Raw genomic sequence first — 17,453 nt, forward strand, 5'->3', positions numbered from 1 at the left:
CTGGTAATTAAAGGAAATGCAAGTCTCTTTGCAAAAGGACGATGGCCTTGAACACTTGTTCCCATCAAATGATACTGAATATTTTGATGGAAAAAGAGGTACTTTTATGATCTTTTTTTTTGAAAAGATAAGCTGGGTATTGAAATTTAATATGCACAACCCTATTCTCTCCTGATATAGGATTTCTTTCTTATATTAATCTTTTCAGACATAAGGTGCAGAAAATCCTGAAAGAAACAGTGGGAATTTCTTATTCATCTCAACAATTCCCATTATTTCTCTGTCTGCAGCTAAAGAGAATCCTAAGTTTCCTCTAAATATTGCACCAAGATTACAGGGCTAACTTGGCCTTAAATCCACTACTAACCAAAAGACAGAAAATTAAGAAGCTTAGTGCTGCCCATAAGTAAGCCTCATTCTCTGTGAATTGGCAAAGCTCTTTAATTACTGCTGTTCTAAACTAGCTGGATGTGATACCATGTGAAGACAGAGACTGAAATGCGAAGCAAAACGAGCAAGGTCAAGACCTTGAAGCTAATGCTTAAAGTTCAAGGGATCAGAATTCAATTCCTCCTCTTTCCTGTCTTTGGAAGATACCAAGCACCTCACTTCATCTTTGAGCTTTGATTTCTCTGCTGTTAGAGAGGAGGCTAATTTTTCTTTGGCTTAATTTGCATTTATTTCCTCTGCATACTTTTGCATGTACTAGACATAATAAGCCAGATTCCCCACCAGATCATCATTGTAACTTGCCTGCTTGCTGTGCTTGAATTGGAGATTCGGAAACGCACCTGCTCGATGGCACTTTTTACAAGTGGATCATTAGGACTCACGGAAGGATGAACAACAAACTCTACCTGTTAAAAGCAGAAGAAAATAAACGAGGTATTTATGGAAATATCAACTCTTAATCAGCTGCATAAATTATCAGAGGTTTAGCCAGTAGCCTCAATGGATGAACACTATAAAGTTTTATTAATTCACAGAATATTAACAACTTTGGGGTGAAAGACCAATTAGCTTATACTAAGCAAGACACCAGACTGTTTGGTCTCTATACCGATAAAAACTCAGTGTCATTTGCACAAACGTCTTTTTTTTTTTTTTTTTTTAAATCTGAAACATTTGGAAAACACAAACTTGCAAATATTAAGCTGAAAGGGATTAATAAAAAGCAGTACCTCGGAAAGCCAAACTAATAGATATTATTGCTAAAAGTATGCACATAATTCAGATTAGCAAGATTTCATGTGTAATCTACAGTAATTGTGCAGAAGGTGATTTTCAATGAATTGTTTCTCTCCCTGCTTTTGACATTTCACACTAGAGTTACAATGACAAGTGTGAGCTTTACAACTACAGACTACAAACATTTAAGCTACAGACATTTTACTTTCATAAACCCCAGTAACAGTGGATTTTTGTTAAAAATACAAGGTAGATCACATTCTATAAGTCTCAATTCAGAAGCTAACTTATCATTTCTCATACACTCTCTGCTTTCAAAATGAGATTAAATAGAATCATGCTGTAGCCTGACAGTGCAGGGAGAGACAAACAACAAAACCTCTCAGACGGGAGATTCAGAGACTGATCTAGGGACTATTCCTTGGTTTCACGATTATCTGCAGTACAATAATTGAAAGTAACCAGAAACCTGGTTTTCACAGTAGCTCAGTTTGGGACATGTAATTTATAGGCAGCTTGACTGAGGGTTCTGCTACAAAAAGTAAAGTCCTCCCTATATTTCAGTACAAAGGCCCAAAATATTTTGATAAACCAGAAGGTTGTGAAAAAAGACGTTTCTGTTGCCAGGGTTTGAGCAGACACCTTTTTACTAATGCCGTCTTGGATGACCGTAGTACGATAGAGTCTGAGGAGTCCTTCTCGTGAAAGCTTCTGGACCAATCGGATGATAGACTTTTTGCAACATTTAGTGGAGACACCTTCTTGCTTCTCTTGATCCATGACCATTTTCTGAAGCCTACAAGATGCAAAAAAACCCTGCATTTTAGCCCAGAAACGCTCCAAACTGCCTAAGCAGTTTGCTTGAGGGAGTGGGGCAAATGGATTTTTCCCTACTTACAGCAATTGCTGCTCATTTTTCCCTTTTTCTGTAGATAACTAGAAACTTAGCCTTAAATTTCAGCTGTATTTTCTCTGTTATCAAGTGCACCATTTTCAGGAGAACACTGCTGCTCTTATGTCAGCCTCCCTAAGGTGAAGAAAACCTACAGCTTTTCATGATGGGTGCAGTTTATATTTCCATTTGTGAGTTCCATTAAGATTGAGGCAGAAAGAGGTTACTTTGCAGTGTTCAGAGCTCAGAAACTACACATGCACTCACAATGCAGATACACATTTCCTATTACTTGAAGCAAGCTCATTTCTTCCCTTGTAGTAGTCTGCAGGAGCACATTCACAGCCTGCTCTCTTTATGCCCATTTTCATACACTTCTTCACAAATGCTCCAGGCCCTATTTCTGGAGAGTGAATTTTCAATAGGATAATGAAGGGTATTTAAGAAATGAGACAATAAAGTGAATGTACACATGGACTTCAACTTTCAAAAGAATACCACGTAATGGCAACTAACAGCTATAGTGACAACCAGCAAACTTCCCTGGCAGACACCAGAGAGGGGCAGAACTTTCACTAGCAAGGGAGGAACCTATGAGCAGCACTAAAGGGGATAGAAGTATCTTCTAAGTCTGCTCTTGGACATGGCTAGATGAAGCAGCAATGAGGCTGGTGCCACAAGATGAAGCTCTACTTTCACAACACTCTGCAGTTGAACTAGGAGACAGAAAGTTTCAAAATTCTCAAACCAGAGGAGAATAAAGTCATTATTTCTTACTAAATTCCTAGAACATGCAGTCCTGTGTATTTTTACATGCCAGGATGTTATGCACTGTCATAGAATATGGATGGTGCAATCCAATCTGCCACAACAGAATCTTGCCAGTTTGGAAGCTGGGACTCAAGGATAACACCAGAATTGCCATTTCTCTTGAAAGTGGATCTCAGAAGTCTGAAAGATTGCTATATCATTCAGGGAAATATCTTTAGTCCCGACAGGACAAATCATGAGAACACATAAAACCATTCCACATAAAAAAAGCTAAGAAAAGCAAACTTTCCGGATCCCACTAAAATCCTAGTGACAAATGATGGCTGAGTGACATGAAGAGCCTCTACAATCAATGACAGAATAACACAAGAACAATTTTTGAAACCAAGTAGATACAAAACTTAGGTAGATGAAAGAATCCTCAAACAGGGAAGTGCTGTACTTTACTATGTGGCTCCGGGCACTGGCATACTGAGGGGAGAAAATAGGTAGATCTCTTAGAGTTGATCTCTGGTCAGCTATGATCAATATCAATATAGATCTCTGAATATACTGTTTAAAATTTCACTTGTTTAATTATCTGAGAAGAACTATAATTGCTTCTAAACAACTGACTAATTTCCACGATTCAGTATAATTCTAATCCCTCCCCCTTCCTTGCTGCATTCTCTCCATCATTACAGCACTGCTATTAGGGAGACGAAAAGCCAACAGCACACAGGGTTCCTGAAGCAGGGCCTATGCTACCACAGTGCATCAGGCCCCCACAACGCTGTTTTTTAGACAGACTCACGTGAACAAGCTTTCAATTAGCCGGAGGTTTCGGACAGCTTCCACGATGAGATTTCGGCGCTTTAGCAGTCTGTAAGTTTCATGAGATCGCTCCACTGCTGTAGCTTTGGAACGCTTTTCCTTCTTTTGGTCACATATCTTCTAGTGCACAACATAGACGAAAAGATATTTAATATGAACTATTCAGGGTCTTCAGCCTAACAGTGGTTCTTCACACAGTTGCACTATGCCCATTCCACGTTCTGACCCAGTTTGACTTGAGAGTTTTGGCCTAGAAAGCTAGTAGTGGCATTACCATAGTGCTGAGTCCAAGCCAACATATCCTGTCTCTCAGAAACACTTCATCTCACACTTGTTCTTACAGCAGCGAAGCTACACAATTTTCATGTCAAAGCCCATGAATTCTTCTGGTTTAGGGCAGACAAACCAGATAATACGCACCACTTGTATGCACGGATGGACATTAGGTGATAACACATATTAAGTAAATAGGGGGAAATTGTAGAACACTAGAGAACTAAACCAGAATGATATACTGGGCATCTACTTTCTTACCTGCTGGAATAATTTTCACTTGCCTACAACGTAGACAAAATATAAATGTGCTTTGAAATGAAATAAAGTTAAAAAAAACAAAAAAAACAATCCCATAAACAAATACAAAAACTATAGCTGGAATCTTGTTGTAAACATACACAACTTAGCTCAGACAGCCATACCAAAAAGAAAATACTAAGACCCATGCTCTTACCTTAGGGTCTTCAAGTCTGACCTCCTCAACCACAGCCACATCTCCATCTTCATCAATGGAATGAGCACAGGTAGAAAGACTGGACTCCTGCTTTAGAGTTTCCAAAGTAGAACTCTCCCCCAAAAAGTTGTCTGGTTGTTCATCAGATTCTTCAACAATTTGAGGGGAAGGCAGCTTCTTCCCCACAGACTTCACAGCTGTTGGCTTTAAGCCTGGTTTAAGAGCAAAGGGCCTTGTAATTGTTCTGCTCTCACAGTTTCTGTAAACGTTCAGCTCTCTATAAAAGGCCTTACCCACTCACACAGGTAACTGTATACTTTAAAGCATTTTCACATATTCTTCTACCATGCTGGAAGCAGTGGTTTGATTGTGAATGACTGAATTGTCCAAAAGTAAAGCTTTTAAAAAAGCTAACTCTGGAAATGTGGTTTTCAAAAATGTGCTCTCTACATGCAGAAGCCTCTTCAGAGGCAGACTTACATGACCAAGAGGGGACAGATTAGCTTATTCAGAAACTGTTGTCTGAAGAAAGAAGGGTTTTTGTCAAAAAGATTTTCAAATGCTGCCAGAAACCTGAGGGGAACTCTTCTGACTCAAAGCAGAATTGAGAACAAGGATATAATATTACTCCCAAGACAATAAACTTAAGATATGAAGATCTGTTCTCCTCTCTTCCCCTGGAGTGCACCAAAGTGGTAGGCACATGCAAATAGCTAAACTAAACCATGATATCCTCCTTAAAATATGTTCCCAAAAGGTTGTCAGCTTTTACATTGTGACATTCCCAATAACTCAAGAGAAAGATGAAGCAATTAGCTTCAGGAGACATTTTTGTTACAATATGCTTAGGTGAGTAAGGTTGAAGGTCAAGTCAACCCAAGACTACTGCTGCTTTAAAGTAGTTAGTTACCATCTTAGCTAATATCAAGAAGTCAGTATGAGTTCATGTACAGTCATCTCATTTGAAGGTTTGTATCAAATACATTTGTCCATGTACTGATGCAAACTCTAGAGCTCAATTCCAGATATATCCAGCTGAAAAAAAAACCAAACAACACACTACTAAAGGAGGAAGATTTTTTTATGTTTGAATAAAAAATGTTAGTTTGCTTGTCTGTCAGCTCCCATTCTATGTCCTGCACCAAAGAGGACAGTTACATTCTCTCCAAACTTTAAAATCATGATCTACCTTTAACTGGTGTTGACTGCTGCGTACCATCTTGGAGATTTGATTTCAGCAGAGAACCTGAAGTGGCCTTCTGACCTTTTCCTCTCTTCTTGCCATATTTCACTTCTTCTTCATTGTCAGACTCTGAGACCAAAGTGTCGTCTTCTCCAGGAAACGCATCCTCTACAGGGGGAGAATCTTCTGGCACCAGAGACAAAGTAACTGTAGCTAACTGCTCACTCCTAGCCTTCTCTCTCTCAAACTGACGGTTTAAATCACTCTCGTCTGCAAAACTGTATGAAACATACTTTGTTGTCCTTTGCCGTCCTTCATCCTCCATAAAACCCTAAGAAAAGAATTGGAGCATAACTTTATTACCTTACTTCTCCATTCTTGCAGTCTGTTCTCCAGCATCAACAGTGAGAAAATTTTCTTACTGTTCTCCGCTCACATATAAAGATATTATCTTTTTTTCTAAACAACTACATTGTTGACTAACCTTAGCATACAGAAATCAAAAGAAATACTCTGCGTGAAAAATAAGTCTGTATTACCTGCATATTAGAATGAAATGCCTACAATATACTGGATGTATAAAAGTCTAAGGAAGAATAAACTATATGCATTTGACACTGAAATCAAATTTTTCACAACTTTTTTCTGTAGTGTAGAGATTACTAGAGTGAATTACACTTAAGTAGAACTGCTGCTACACTGGGTAGTTTAAAACATCTAGCAACTTGAAGACTTAGCTATCAGTGAGGGAAGACAACTTCTTCATAGTTCATTTAGAAAAAGTGCGTTTAGACATTCCTGTGGCATATATAGTTCATTTGTTTTTAATTCTACTGAACTTTTTACCAAGCAAGATCTTAGTAAACAATTCTCTATTGAAGTAAGATGGCAATTATCCTGCCTTTGTGGAAAGGGGTGGGTGGGCGCATATGAAAAAAGACAGTTGAATTTGTTCATCTCTAATTCAGAAGCCTGTTGAAAAAATATTGAAGTATTTGGAAATAAAGATATTAACCACCATAACCTCTACAAAAGAATTTTTTTTTCAGAATGTAATGCTGCTTTCAAAATGCAAGTAGATTTGTTTTAAATTACAGAACATCTCTGATAAGATCTTTCAGAAAAGACTACAAGAGGAGACAATTTTGCAAAACATCAGTTGTCTTATAAAGATGAACCAAAAGGGCTATTTTGAGTTGAGAAACATTTATGTTCATCTCCATAAAATACCAGAACATGCAGATTCCCAAATGCCAGTAGGTCACCTGTGTTACCACCGATTACAATGAGTGTGCTTTAGTGGTTGAGGTGCATTTCTCTGCCCTGTTTCTTTTCGGAGCATAGGCCTGCTTCATACTGCTGGGAACAGTGTTGATCTGGGATGCTGTGAAGCTGCATCTGGTACAATCCCATTAGCTAGTGTGGATCACTGGAATGTGCATTCAGTATGGACAACAAATCTGGGGCAATGTGTATTTTTTCCCCAGTCTTTATTACACCCAGTCACAAAGCAGTGTAAAATACTTGTACATCTGGGTCAGCGAACTATTAAATGTTAGGGCAGCTAACCAGAAAACAGTAAAGAAAAGATTCTAGGAGAGCAGTTATGTTACATTCTAACAACTAGGCCTAGATATCAGATTATAGTAGGTTAAAATTTCAACTGAACACTTTTTGAACACTTCTCTTATATATCTTTTCCTCAACTGAAGTCATAATCTTTTCAATTTTATCATAATTCTTTCACTGTCAACTCTCAAATCCCCGCGGTTTCTATTGTTTGAGGTTAACAATATTATAACATATTACCACAGTAACCACAATTGCATTTTCAGTTTCAATAAGTATCAATATTATTTTATTTTAACCTTACCTTGACAACTTTGTACCTTTCCAGGAGACGACAGAGCATCCTTGCTTCTAGCTTCCCCACATTCATAGCCATCCGAATTTCGGCCTGAGAAATACCTTTTGTTCCTCTACTTTCAACTGTTTCAGAAAGGAAAACCAGAAAACATCTCAGGAAAACAATCTGAATGAATTGTATACACATATATCTTTATATATATATGCTCATATTTGTTCTAAATAACTGTTACAAAGTCAAACTTGTCTCAAAAGCTATGTGATTTTGAACCATATGGCAGAATGTAAACCTTAACGTTCACCACTAACAATTAAATAAATTTTCAAAGACATACATAAGATAGTCAAATGCTGTCATAAAACAGGATTTTATGGAAAGCAGCAGCCCGGTAGAATTAGGTTCAAAACCGATAGTTTTATATTAAAAGGAAGTGAATCCTGCACCTGACGGCTTTCTACAGTCAGATATTCATTCTCCATTACGAAAGGTAAAGGAGTAGGAGAAGGAGAAAGAACACCATTTTCTTCATCACCTTTTCTTATCCCATAGCGTTTCCCATGGTGTTTTATTTTGGTGGTACTGAATAGTTGATAAGCTTACAGGGATGGCAGCAATGGATAGGAAGCCCAGTCATAAGACAGCAATGACTGCTGTTACAAAGGAGGAAAAAAGGCCACTAGTCTTCCCTGAAACATGATTATGGAAAAATAGATTCTGTTGTTTAATTATGAAAAAAGCCAAAATGAAAAGCACATCAGTTTAAATTTAAAAACAACAATAAAAACAAACAAACAACAACAAAATCATGTGAACTGCATTTAACTCTCCTTAAAGGCAAAATAGCTTGCAAAGTATTTAAAACGTATTAGCTCTTTCCAGCACATACAGAGGCAAGACAAGAAAAGATGAACTAGTAGGGAAAACACATTAAGCTAAAAGTTTTTAACATGTTCATGTTTTCTTAATTTCAATAACTAATTGACATTTTGAATCAAGGGAATCTTGTTAAATATTCAGCACTATGTTCTTGTCAGAGATGAAGCCTGACATGCAAGACTCAAGAGTTGTTTTGCATAAGACAGTCTCAAGCCAAAGCAGTGACAAGGAAGTCCCAGCTTTGATCAACCCCAGTGTGCTTTACCTCAAAGACTCTGACTATCCAAATGGTTGACACAAAAGGTAGAACAGTATTTTCTTATACATAGAAAACTGAGATAAAGAGATTAAATGACTGCCCAACCACCTACAGGAAGCTTACAGCTCCAGTCTAATCTGAACAAAAAGCCCATCTTTTCCATGGAAAATTAACACTCGGATGCATAGAATGCAATCAGAACTTAGAAAAATTAAAAAAAAATCCCACAATACCTCTCTCTCATACATATAAAGAGGGCAATCTGAAAAATCTTTAGTATATTATATTCATGATACTTGAATACCCTTCACAAATAACACTGTAACTTAGCTTACTATGAAGTTAAGAATCCTTATGAACTCCAGAATTAAGCAAGTCAAGGAAACATTCTGTTAATCTTTGTAACAGATAAACCATCCTGCGCACGCAAATATCTCACTACATCACCTACTTATCTCATAAGCCTGGGTGAGCATATCCCTTTCACAAACAATATCCACAGGCTGGACAACTTTTGTGATGATTTCTTCTTCATCATCATCATGATAATCTTCCATTTTCTTCCGAAATTCTTTTAGTAATTTAAGGCAACGGACCATGACATCAGTACCTGTGAACATGAACGTTGTAACAACTCTAAACAAAATGCAAGTTGCACGTGTGCGTGTACGCGTTTAAACTATATTGTTTCCCCAGGCAGCATGGTAAAAGTAGTGCAATGGGGAAAAAAAGACTTAAGACAATTGCTTATTTCTAGGAAAGGTTTTCAATAGCTCTTCCATATATATATATATGAATCTGTCAAAATAATGACTAGCAGAATTTTTGAGATGTTCCAAACATTCATGGCTATGTCAACATTAGGTCTGCTCAATGCAGTGACTTAAGAATGGAATGGAAAACACTGCAATAATAGTAAAAATTCCAATAGTACAAATAAATCTGTGAAATGCGTTTCCTGATCCACAGAATTACAACTTCAGAAGACAAATCTGAGTGTGAGATCACTCACTGGGTATAAGAAGTCTCCTTACTTTTCCTTCCCTACAGACTCAAAGCACTTTTTTTACTTTCTACAAATGCAAATTACATAATGATTAACACTCATGCATACAAATACAGAAGGAAGCATACACCAAGTACCTAGCATCCTAGAAAATGATCACACGGAACAGTCCTACCCCACCCAGTAGTCTCTTAGAGCCTAGCTAAAATGTACAGTTACTTTCTACAGTTCCACCATGACTATGAGAAAAACAGGTTCTTCTCCATCCATGTCTGCAGATCCCACATGATGTCAGTTACGTTAAGGAAGCTCTGTGTGCAACCATTTGTGAGAAACTAAGCTTCTAGATTTCTTGTCCGAAGTCCTAACCTACTCCCTGCACCTAGGGAATGGGTAAGTTTGTGAACACACATGGCGTATTATAACTACATGCAATGAAAATCTAGACACAAAATCTAAGGCTGTTGTATATGAGGACAGAACACACTGCTAGCCAGAAGACACTTGGTATACAATTCAGTCCCACATCTTAACATGTTACTGTGTACTGGCTGTGCTGTAGTAACCCTCCACCTGCTCTACCCTTCTGGGATCTCATAGAAGAGTGGGGACAAATGACTTCAGGACAGCTTTAACAATCCTGCTCTTTGATATAAGGATGATCCACTATCACTAAAGCCATTCAGCTGCTGCTGCACCATTTAAGAGACCAGTGTTTAAGAAAAACTAGAAATAGGTTACTGTACAATGCCAACTTATCAAGTGCAGCAATTCAGTAGCTACTGCAGAAGTAGCCAATTAACCCTGCAGCAGGGAGTGGGAACATCTACAGCCATCACTACTCCTCTGGCAGAGCCCTGCTCTCATAAATGCCAGGTGAAAGCTTTAGCTGAAATCATTAAGGTTTCAGTTAATGAATTTTATCTTACGTTTACATATGATGACTTACTGAAGCCTCGCTGACATGAAGTTAATCCACTGTAACTTAATCATGTGACTGAGCTCCAGGCCAGATGATCCCATTATATTTCCTCATCTGAATTCTCTCCCTGTCAGACTCTGCTTAGGATAGAAATAAAGTTCTGACATTTTGATAGGGCTGTAGGCACTGTTATCTCATCCTCTGTGTTTTTACAGTCCATTAATTTTCACTTGCAGCGATATTTGAAAACAAACAAACAAAATCAAAATCTTTTTTACTTTAGCTCTTGCTGCCCAGTGATGTGCTTCCCATAGCAGATGCTGTGGCTTCATCCTGAACATGTCCTGCATATTTCTATCTGCTTTCCTGTGTAACTCTGGAGATTAAAGTATCTTGAACTCTTATGACAATCAGCTATTATTAAATCATCCTAGTTTAATACCTAGTGTCTTTAAGGCATTTTTGTGGACTTTCAGCTTTTACGCCCATAAGATGAAATTATCATTCAAGTTAAAGATTCACCAGGTGGCATTTTTTCATAGCAAAATGTTAAATAGTAAGTGCAGCTGCTGCTGTCTCAATCTGTGACAACACATAAATCACCTACTGCCTTGTGTGCTGCCACTACATTTATAAATGGATATATGTTCTCTTTTCTTCTAAGCAAATACTTTGGAAGTTAGATATTTTATTACCAATAATAAAGTCTATTTTCCAATACTATCTAGTCTCTCGACTTTTATTTGCAAATATCTTGAGCTTACTAGAACATCTCTGACACAATTCATTACAAGAAAAGCACAAAAAAAACCCCAAACAGACACGGTGCAACACTACCCAAAGACAGCATAAGAGGCAATCAATTTTATTGACCATTACAATGCTAAACCATCATACAAACCACTGCGTGTTCAGACACTTGCTCAAACCAGAAATACAATAACTACATACATAATATGTATGTATGTTCCACATACATTTTATTATAGACACCCATTTTGAAGCATCTTTGAGGATCTTCAACGTCATCTTGAAACTACACTTAAGTGAATTCTGGTGTATAAAACTCCCTGATATTCTTATGGGATGAAGGTGGACCTGCATATTCCACGACAAATGATCTTCTCAGACCAAAGCTGCTCTTAACAGAACTCCTTCAACCTCTTCCTTATTTATTCAGTGCAATGTGGGAGATTTCTCTTTGACCCTTGCTAAATGCTGTATCTATCTTTGGCCACTGCTCTTCTTCACCCATAATTCAGTTTCCCTACAAAGATATTTCCTTCCCCCAGACTTTAAAGATTTTAAGGAATTTATTATCTTATCAAGAGCCTTAACCCACTTCTATGTGACTGGCACTCACGTTTGTTCTCTCAAAGTTCTCACATCTTTATTGGTTCTTTCACTTCTTCCTTTATGACCACTCCCTAATCAGAAGGACTATTTCATTTGTGATGTTTAGATCATATTAAAACTGTTACGTTTCCCTCCCCCCCAAGCAGTTCACTACATCTCTGAAAAAAAAAAAAAACAAACCACAACGCAGTTCATCTTTTAGAATTATTTTCTTATCTACCCTGGCAAATTTGATTCTTAGGATTTTCTGTGACTAAAGATTTGATTTTGACTTCCTTCAACAATTGCATTAATTCTAATGGTGATACTAGTCTTCCTCATGCTTTCTGTTATTGCTTCTTGTAATTGTTGTCCCACTAAGTTTTATCCGAGAGCAACTGCTCCCGTTTGTTCCCTTTCTTTGTGCAGTCCTACTCTTTTGTCTTTCCATTCATGTTTGGAAGTTATCAACAGTTTTTGCAAACCTATTAACTTTGAATTCAAAGGAGACTATGCATTAAACCCTTCCTCAGTAAAATATGCTTTTTCTGTATAGCAGTTATAGACTATCTTCCTTGTTTGAGGAATTCCAAGGTAGTGCTGCAGAAGCATACTTTTACAATCTGATATTGTACTCCCAAGCTACGGGACAACAATACGACACCTTCCAGAGAAACTTTGCATTCTGATGACTTTCAGCAAAAATCATAATTTCCAGCAGAATTCACAACTAAAACAGCCTGTTTCTTTAGCATGGTACTTAATCATGGCCTCATTTGCTTTATATGTCATTTAACTGCCAATCTGAAAAGGCAGCAGACTGCTCATCATCCCTATACTCTGTATTGGCTTCAACAATCTTAACAGGAGTCATGATTCACTTGATCTGCTTACATTGAACCTGCCTTCATCCAATATGTGTAAGGTACATGTTTCTTATAAAGCTGGAACAAATGCTTAACTCAACCATCTGCAGTGTTCTAACTCTATTAACACACTTCTCTGAAAATATGTCTTCGTAATTATGTACTTAAGCAACTTTTAATTTAAGATTTGAATCTTATAAGAAGATTGGCATCAATGTAATTACACATAAGGAAAGCAAAAATATTGTTCTATTTACCTTTCTTTGTCTTGTAGGGACCTCCATTGGGGTGTATCTCTTGTAATGGGACGGATATTACCTTGGCTAGGCCAGCATTCATCATATATTGATAAAGACGTTTGAAAGTTCTCTCACAAAGACCCTAACACAAAGAGAAACGGCAAAAGGCATTGTGAGACAAAACTCTGCCTTTCAGGAAGCCCACAGAATTACCTATTCATCTTCGCAAAGAAACAAATATAAACATCAGTGGAAGACCAAGGAGTTCTCTAATTCAATGACCTTTGCTATCACAAGTCTCTGTCCTCTAGGTGATTAGCAAAGACATTCATACTGCCTGTTTTAAAACACAGTATTTTGGGGTAGGATATCAAGGAAGGATCTTAAAAGCCCATTAGTGAATACACAGGCAGAGCTTCAGGGGCTTCTGCAGTATGTTCCGTCCCTCCAGCTCTATCCTCCAAATAAGCAGCAGCAACCAGCTAGAAGTATTACACAACAGTATCTATTGACTGTATGTAGAAAAAAAGTTTGGTGCTGTGACAAAATTTTTCTAAAGCTGTGGATGGAATAGAACTCCTTGCTTAAAGCAAGCAATGACAGTAACTTGATCTAGAGCAATATGACGAGATTTTCTTCCCTTTTTTCTAATTCAATAAACTACCAGGTTTTTATGATCCTTCTTTTGATATCCTACCCCAAAATATGGTGCAACTTTAAAAAAAGAAGTATGAAGAAGTGCCTTTGATACTAATCAATTATATTCTATGTAAGACAGAATTTGAAAAAGAATAATGAATCTCACCAATTCTTCCCTCAAGTTTCCTAATGTTTCCATATGGTTTGAACGAGCACTTAGCATGCTCGAGAGCTTCTCCATCAGGATATCATATTTACTCCTCCTAATCGAGAAAAGAGAATATTTGACATTTCAGCATGCATATAACTTCATAAGCACGAGTTGTACCTTTCTAAAATGTTAATTATTATAGAAGGCACACTGAAGCATTCTTAGATTGTTTTAGAACTTATAGCTTTCTTTTCCTTCTGTGAATAGCAGGTGAGAGAATTTGTCCCCAAGTGAGGGAACATAAGTAAGTCCAAGCTGTTGCTTCATTGGAAATTCACAAGCGTGAGTTCTGACTGTAAACAAAAAGGGAAAACAAAAATGTATTAAAGATGTGTTTGAAGCGAGAACACTCAAAATTAACAGAATGATGTGAGCTACAATGAGAAGAGAGAGGCTCATAGCAGGCAGGTGACAGGCACTAGAATGCCCTATTGTTCGCACTTCCAAGAACAGTCCAGCATCTGGAAGGAGTTAATAAATAAATTGTGATTTTCTTTAAAGAAATCGAGACTACAAACTTTCAACATTGTAAAAGGCTGCAGGCTACCCAGGAGATCTTTTAAACACCCCAGCGGCACATACCTATCAACATGAAAGCGAGTCAGAAGTAGAAGAATGGAGTGTTGCTGTGCTCCACTTGGTAGTCTTATCACATGAGACTGCATTGTTATGAGACCATTTCTGTCCAATACTCTTCGGTGATAATGAATTTTTCCAGCATCCACTCTGAAGAAAAGATAGCAAGATACGTATAAGCATTGGAGCTTCTGCAAACAAATACTAAGTATCCAGTATTCGAACAGCCTTCACCTAAATTACCCACAGTCTTGGTTGTACATTATGCTAATTTATAAAGTGACGATCTCAAAATTAAGAAGTACCAAAATTTAGATGTAGATTTAGATTTTAGATCTAGATTTAGATCTAGATTTTAGATTTAGCCTGTGAAATTGATTAATTGTACGAAGTATTTTATATCACTCTGAATAAGGCAAAAGCTTTACAGAGAATAAGCAGAAAACACATGAGAGCAGCTATACAATATGAGACTGTTTGGGAGTTCAGTTTCAAGTGTTTCAGAACCCTGGAAGAGAATTATAGAGTAGTGATATACAGTCTCCTAGGAAAAAGATATTCTAAGCTATTCCCTTTTTTAAAAAAGATTTCACATCTTGATAAACAAGGCAGTTAAAACCAAGCTTTTCAGAGTAGCTCTTAAATAGGAGCTCAGAAGTAATTTTAGGCATATAACTAGTTTTGTGTAAATGTAGGGAGATTGACTTACATACAATATTTGTGAGATTAAAAATAAAATACAGAACCCGATGCAGCATTTTGCAAAATACCATAGAAAGATGATTTTTATAACCTTCCTTGGAATTATATGCTAAAAAACAAGCTTTAGGATTAAATGCATGAAAAATAATTTATTACTGGTATCACACAGAAGCATGATAAGACTCAGCAGTGATCATGCTTCTAGATACCTAACGAAAATAGTGAACATTCTCTCAATTTTTGATTTTCCTAGGACGTTAACTGTCTTTTACTACAGGGAACTTACAGTATGATCTAGATATTCTATCACTTCTTCCTTGAAACAGACAACTCTGGTCACTGACTGATGATTTTAGCATTTTTCCTTAATAAACTCCCTCCTATTTACAGCAACATCAAGCTCTAGTAAACGCTTAACCTTTCCAATTCTCTACAGTGTATTCAGTCCTCTGAGAACAGAAATACTTTAAACCCTGCGCATTGATCCAACAGACAATCTCTGGTTCCATGAGAAAATAGCAGGAAGTATAATGAGCTCTAGAAGAGACCAGTACCCCCTGTAACACAAGCTCCAAGAGACAAATGTTCCTGTTAGCAAGGATGACACACTACCAAAAAAGATATGAGTTTAATTGACACATAGGAATACAGAAACATGTAAGTAGTCAGTAGAAACTTATTCACTTCAATTTAATTTATATATCAAAATATAAACTTACTTAAAAACTCCACTGTGCAGATCCCTCTGAAGCTCTCCTTGCCACCTAGCACGACCTAAACGCTCCAAAATGCAGTAGGAGAAGTCAGGCAGTTTTAAGTCAGGGTCCCCCTCCCAGCCTATCAAAGCTCTGTAACGCTGGTCTTGGGAGGCAACAATGACCAGTTTCTCTCCCCATCTAACAGAAAGGAAAAGAGCAAAAGTTTATTAGAGCCATAAAAAGAGAGCTGAATCACTTTTCCCCCATAAGCATCATATTTCCATAGATTTGTACAAACTTTGTTACAGGAGTATAGTTTTAAAATTAAGTTTAAAACCTTTTAATGCCAGGTAGCAGGATTTCACTCACTTTTCAACAGCTTCTGTGTAAGTATAACAAGGCTGCAGATCCTTCCTCCTCACTTGATCGGTGATATCCACTCTCTCCTTAAAATACCGGCAGGAACCCTGTATGCCATCTTTATTATCCAAAACCATGTGGACAGGGTAAATGTCATCCAGCGGCACCGGATCCCTTTTGGTTTCGAGTATTCCCGTCTCCAGGTCTATTTCTTCATACCTGCCATAAGAGCAGCCAGCGTTTACCCACGCGAGGGGGAACCGAGGGCTCCTGCGGGAGCTCTGGGGGACGGTGCCCGGAGGGAAGGGGACAGCGGGGGGGGAGCAGCGGGGCTGGAGGGGGCCGGCACCCCGCTCCGGGGTCTCCTCACCGGTCGTGCAGGCGGAGCGGCGGCCGCGCCCGCGGCAGGAGGTAGAAGCTGACGGCGGGCTGGGCGCTGAGCGCGGCCCACAGGAGCTGCTGCGTGGCGGGCTCCAGCGGCAGCGGGAAGGGGGGCGAGCGGGTCCCCAGGCGGTGCCACAGCGCGCTCAGCGTGACGCCGTCGAGGCCCTCCAGGGCCACCTCGTCCAGCAGCACCCAGAGCGCCTCCATGCTCCGCGCCGCCGCTTCCGGCACCCGGCGGCGCGACAGAAATGACGCCGCCAGCCTGCGCCGGTAACCGGGGAAACGGAGAAACAGGGCTGCGGCCTAGCGCGGCCCGGCTCGGCGCCGTCTCGCCCAGGCTGGCTCAGGCTCTGGCCCCGCGGGGCTGAGGGAGCGCGGGGCGGCCGCGCCTGGCTCCCTGCTGCGCCGCTCGGCGACGGGACGGAAGGAGCCGGTGGCGTTTGGGCGGCGGCGGGGGGCGAGCAGGGGACGGAGGGGTGGCGGGTGGCTGTTGGGCACGGAGCTGGCTGGAGGTGACGAGCTTCAACTTGTCTCTGTGTAGGAGGACGCCCTGCCGCAGCCTGTAGCCGCAATTCTGGGCTGCTCAGTGGGAAAAGCTTGCGTTTCCTGAAAGGCGGGAGAGGTAAAACCTTTAATTAAACGCTTTACGTGTATCCAGGCTCCCAAGTTTTGGATCTAACAGCCGGCACGAGTGGTACCAGTTCAGGAAAACTCTCCCATAGCTGGGCCTCGGGTGTGGCCTTTGCAGTTTTCGCCTCGGCATCACCCTGCTTGTCAGCTCTCAGATTAAAAACTCGCTGTAGCCTCTGCCTTCCCCTTTTAGTATTTTGAGGCTCTGCAGTAGATCGTGAAGGGCTCTGAAAAAGTAAATCAAGTAATGTTTCCTCTGTTCTTCAGGAAACTTACTTGTTACACTGACTGCGTTATGCTCTGTTG

General features: G+C 39.2%; 2 protein-coding genes across 14 annotated transcripts in view; one reads left to right on the forward strand and one right to left on the reverse strand.

Annotated features, from left to right (window-relative positions):
• The window catches only part of GTF3C1 (general transcription factor IIIC subunit 1), a 47,430-nt gene extending 30,666 nt beyond the window's left edge, over nt 1-16,764 (reverse strand). For 2 of the 5 annotated variants that reach the window (XM_080557256.1, XM_080557254.1), the window contains exons 1-13: nt 16,504-16,764; nt 16,143-16,352; nt 15,795-15,971; nt 14,380-14,523; nt 13,753-13,849; nt 12,966-13,089; nt 9,031-9,189; nt 7,451-7,566; nt 5,584-5,908; nt 4,395-4,606; nt 3,645-3,781; nt 1,831-1,984; nt 754-857 (exon numbers count right to left, since the gene is read on the reverse strand). In XM_080557256.1, coding sequence (XP_080413382.1) covers nt 754-857; nt 1,831-1,984; nt 3,645-3,781; nt 4,395-4,606; nt 5,584-5,908; nt 7,451-7,566; nt 9,031-9,189; nt 12,966-13,089; nt 13,753-13,849; nt 14,380-14,523; nt 15,795-15,971; nt 16,143-16,352; nt 16,504-16,724 — 2,180 coding nt within the window. In that variant the 5' untranslated portion in view covers nt 16,725-16,764. Of the gene's footprint in view, nt 1-753; nt 858-1,830; nt 1,985-3,644; nt 3,785-4,394; nt 4,607-5,583; nt 5,909-7,450; nt 7,567-7,976; nt 8,117-9,030; nt 9,190-12,965; nt 13,090-13,752; nt 13,850-14,379; nt 14,524-15,794; nt 15,972-16,142; nt 16,353-16,503 lie in introns of those variants that run through there. The other 3 variants (XM_080557255.1, XM_080557253.1, XM_080557257.1) reach the window with 2 other exon arrangements.
• Nucleotides 16,765-16,769: 5 nt separating this feature from the next.
• Nucleotides 16,770-17,453, forward strand: part of KATNIP (katanin interacting protein) — a 72,855-nt gene continuing 72,171 nt past the window's right edge. For 6 of the 9 annotated variants that reach the window (XR_013939793.1, XM_080557261.1, XM_080557266.1 and 3 more), the window contains exon 1: nt 16,798-17,139. The gene's annotated coding sequence lies outside the window, so the exon portion shown is untranslated. The other 3 variants (XM_080557258.1, XM_080557263.1, XM_080557260.1) reach the window with 2 other exon arrangements.

Source organism: Anser brachyrhynchus, assembly GCF_964034855.1.
Source record: "Anser brachyrhynchus genome assembly, chromosome: 15".
Lineage (NCBI taxonomy): Eukaryota > Metazoa > Chordata > Aves > Anseriformes > Anatidae > Anser > Anser brachyrhynchus.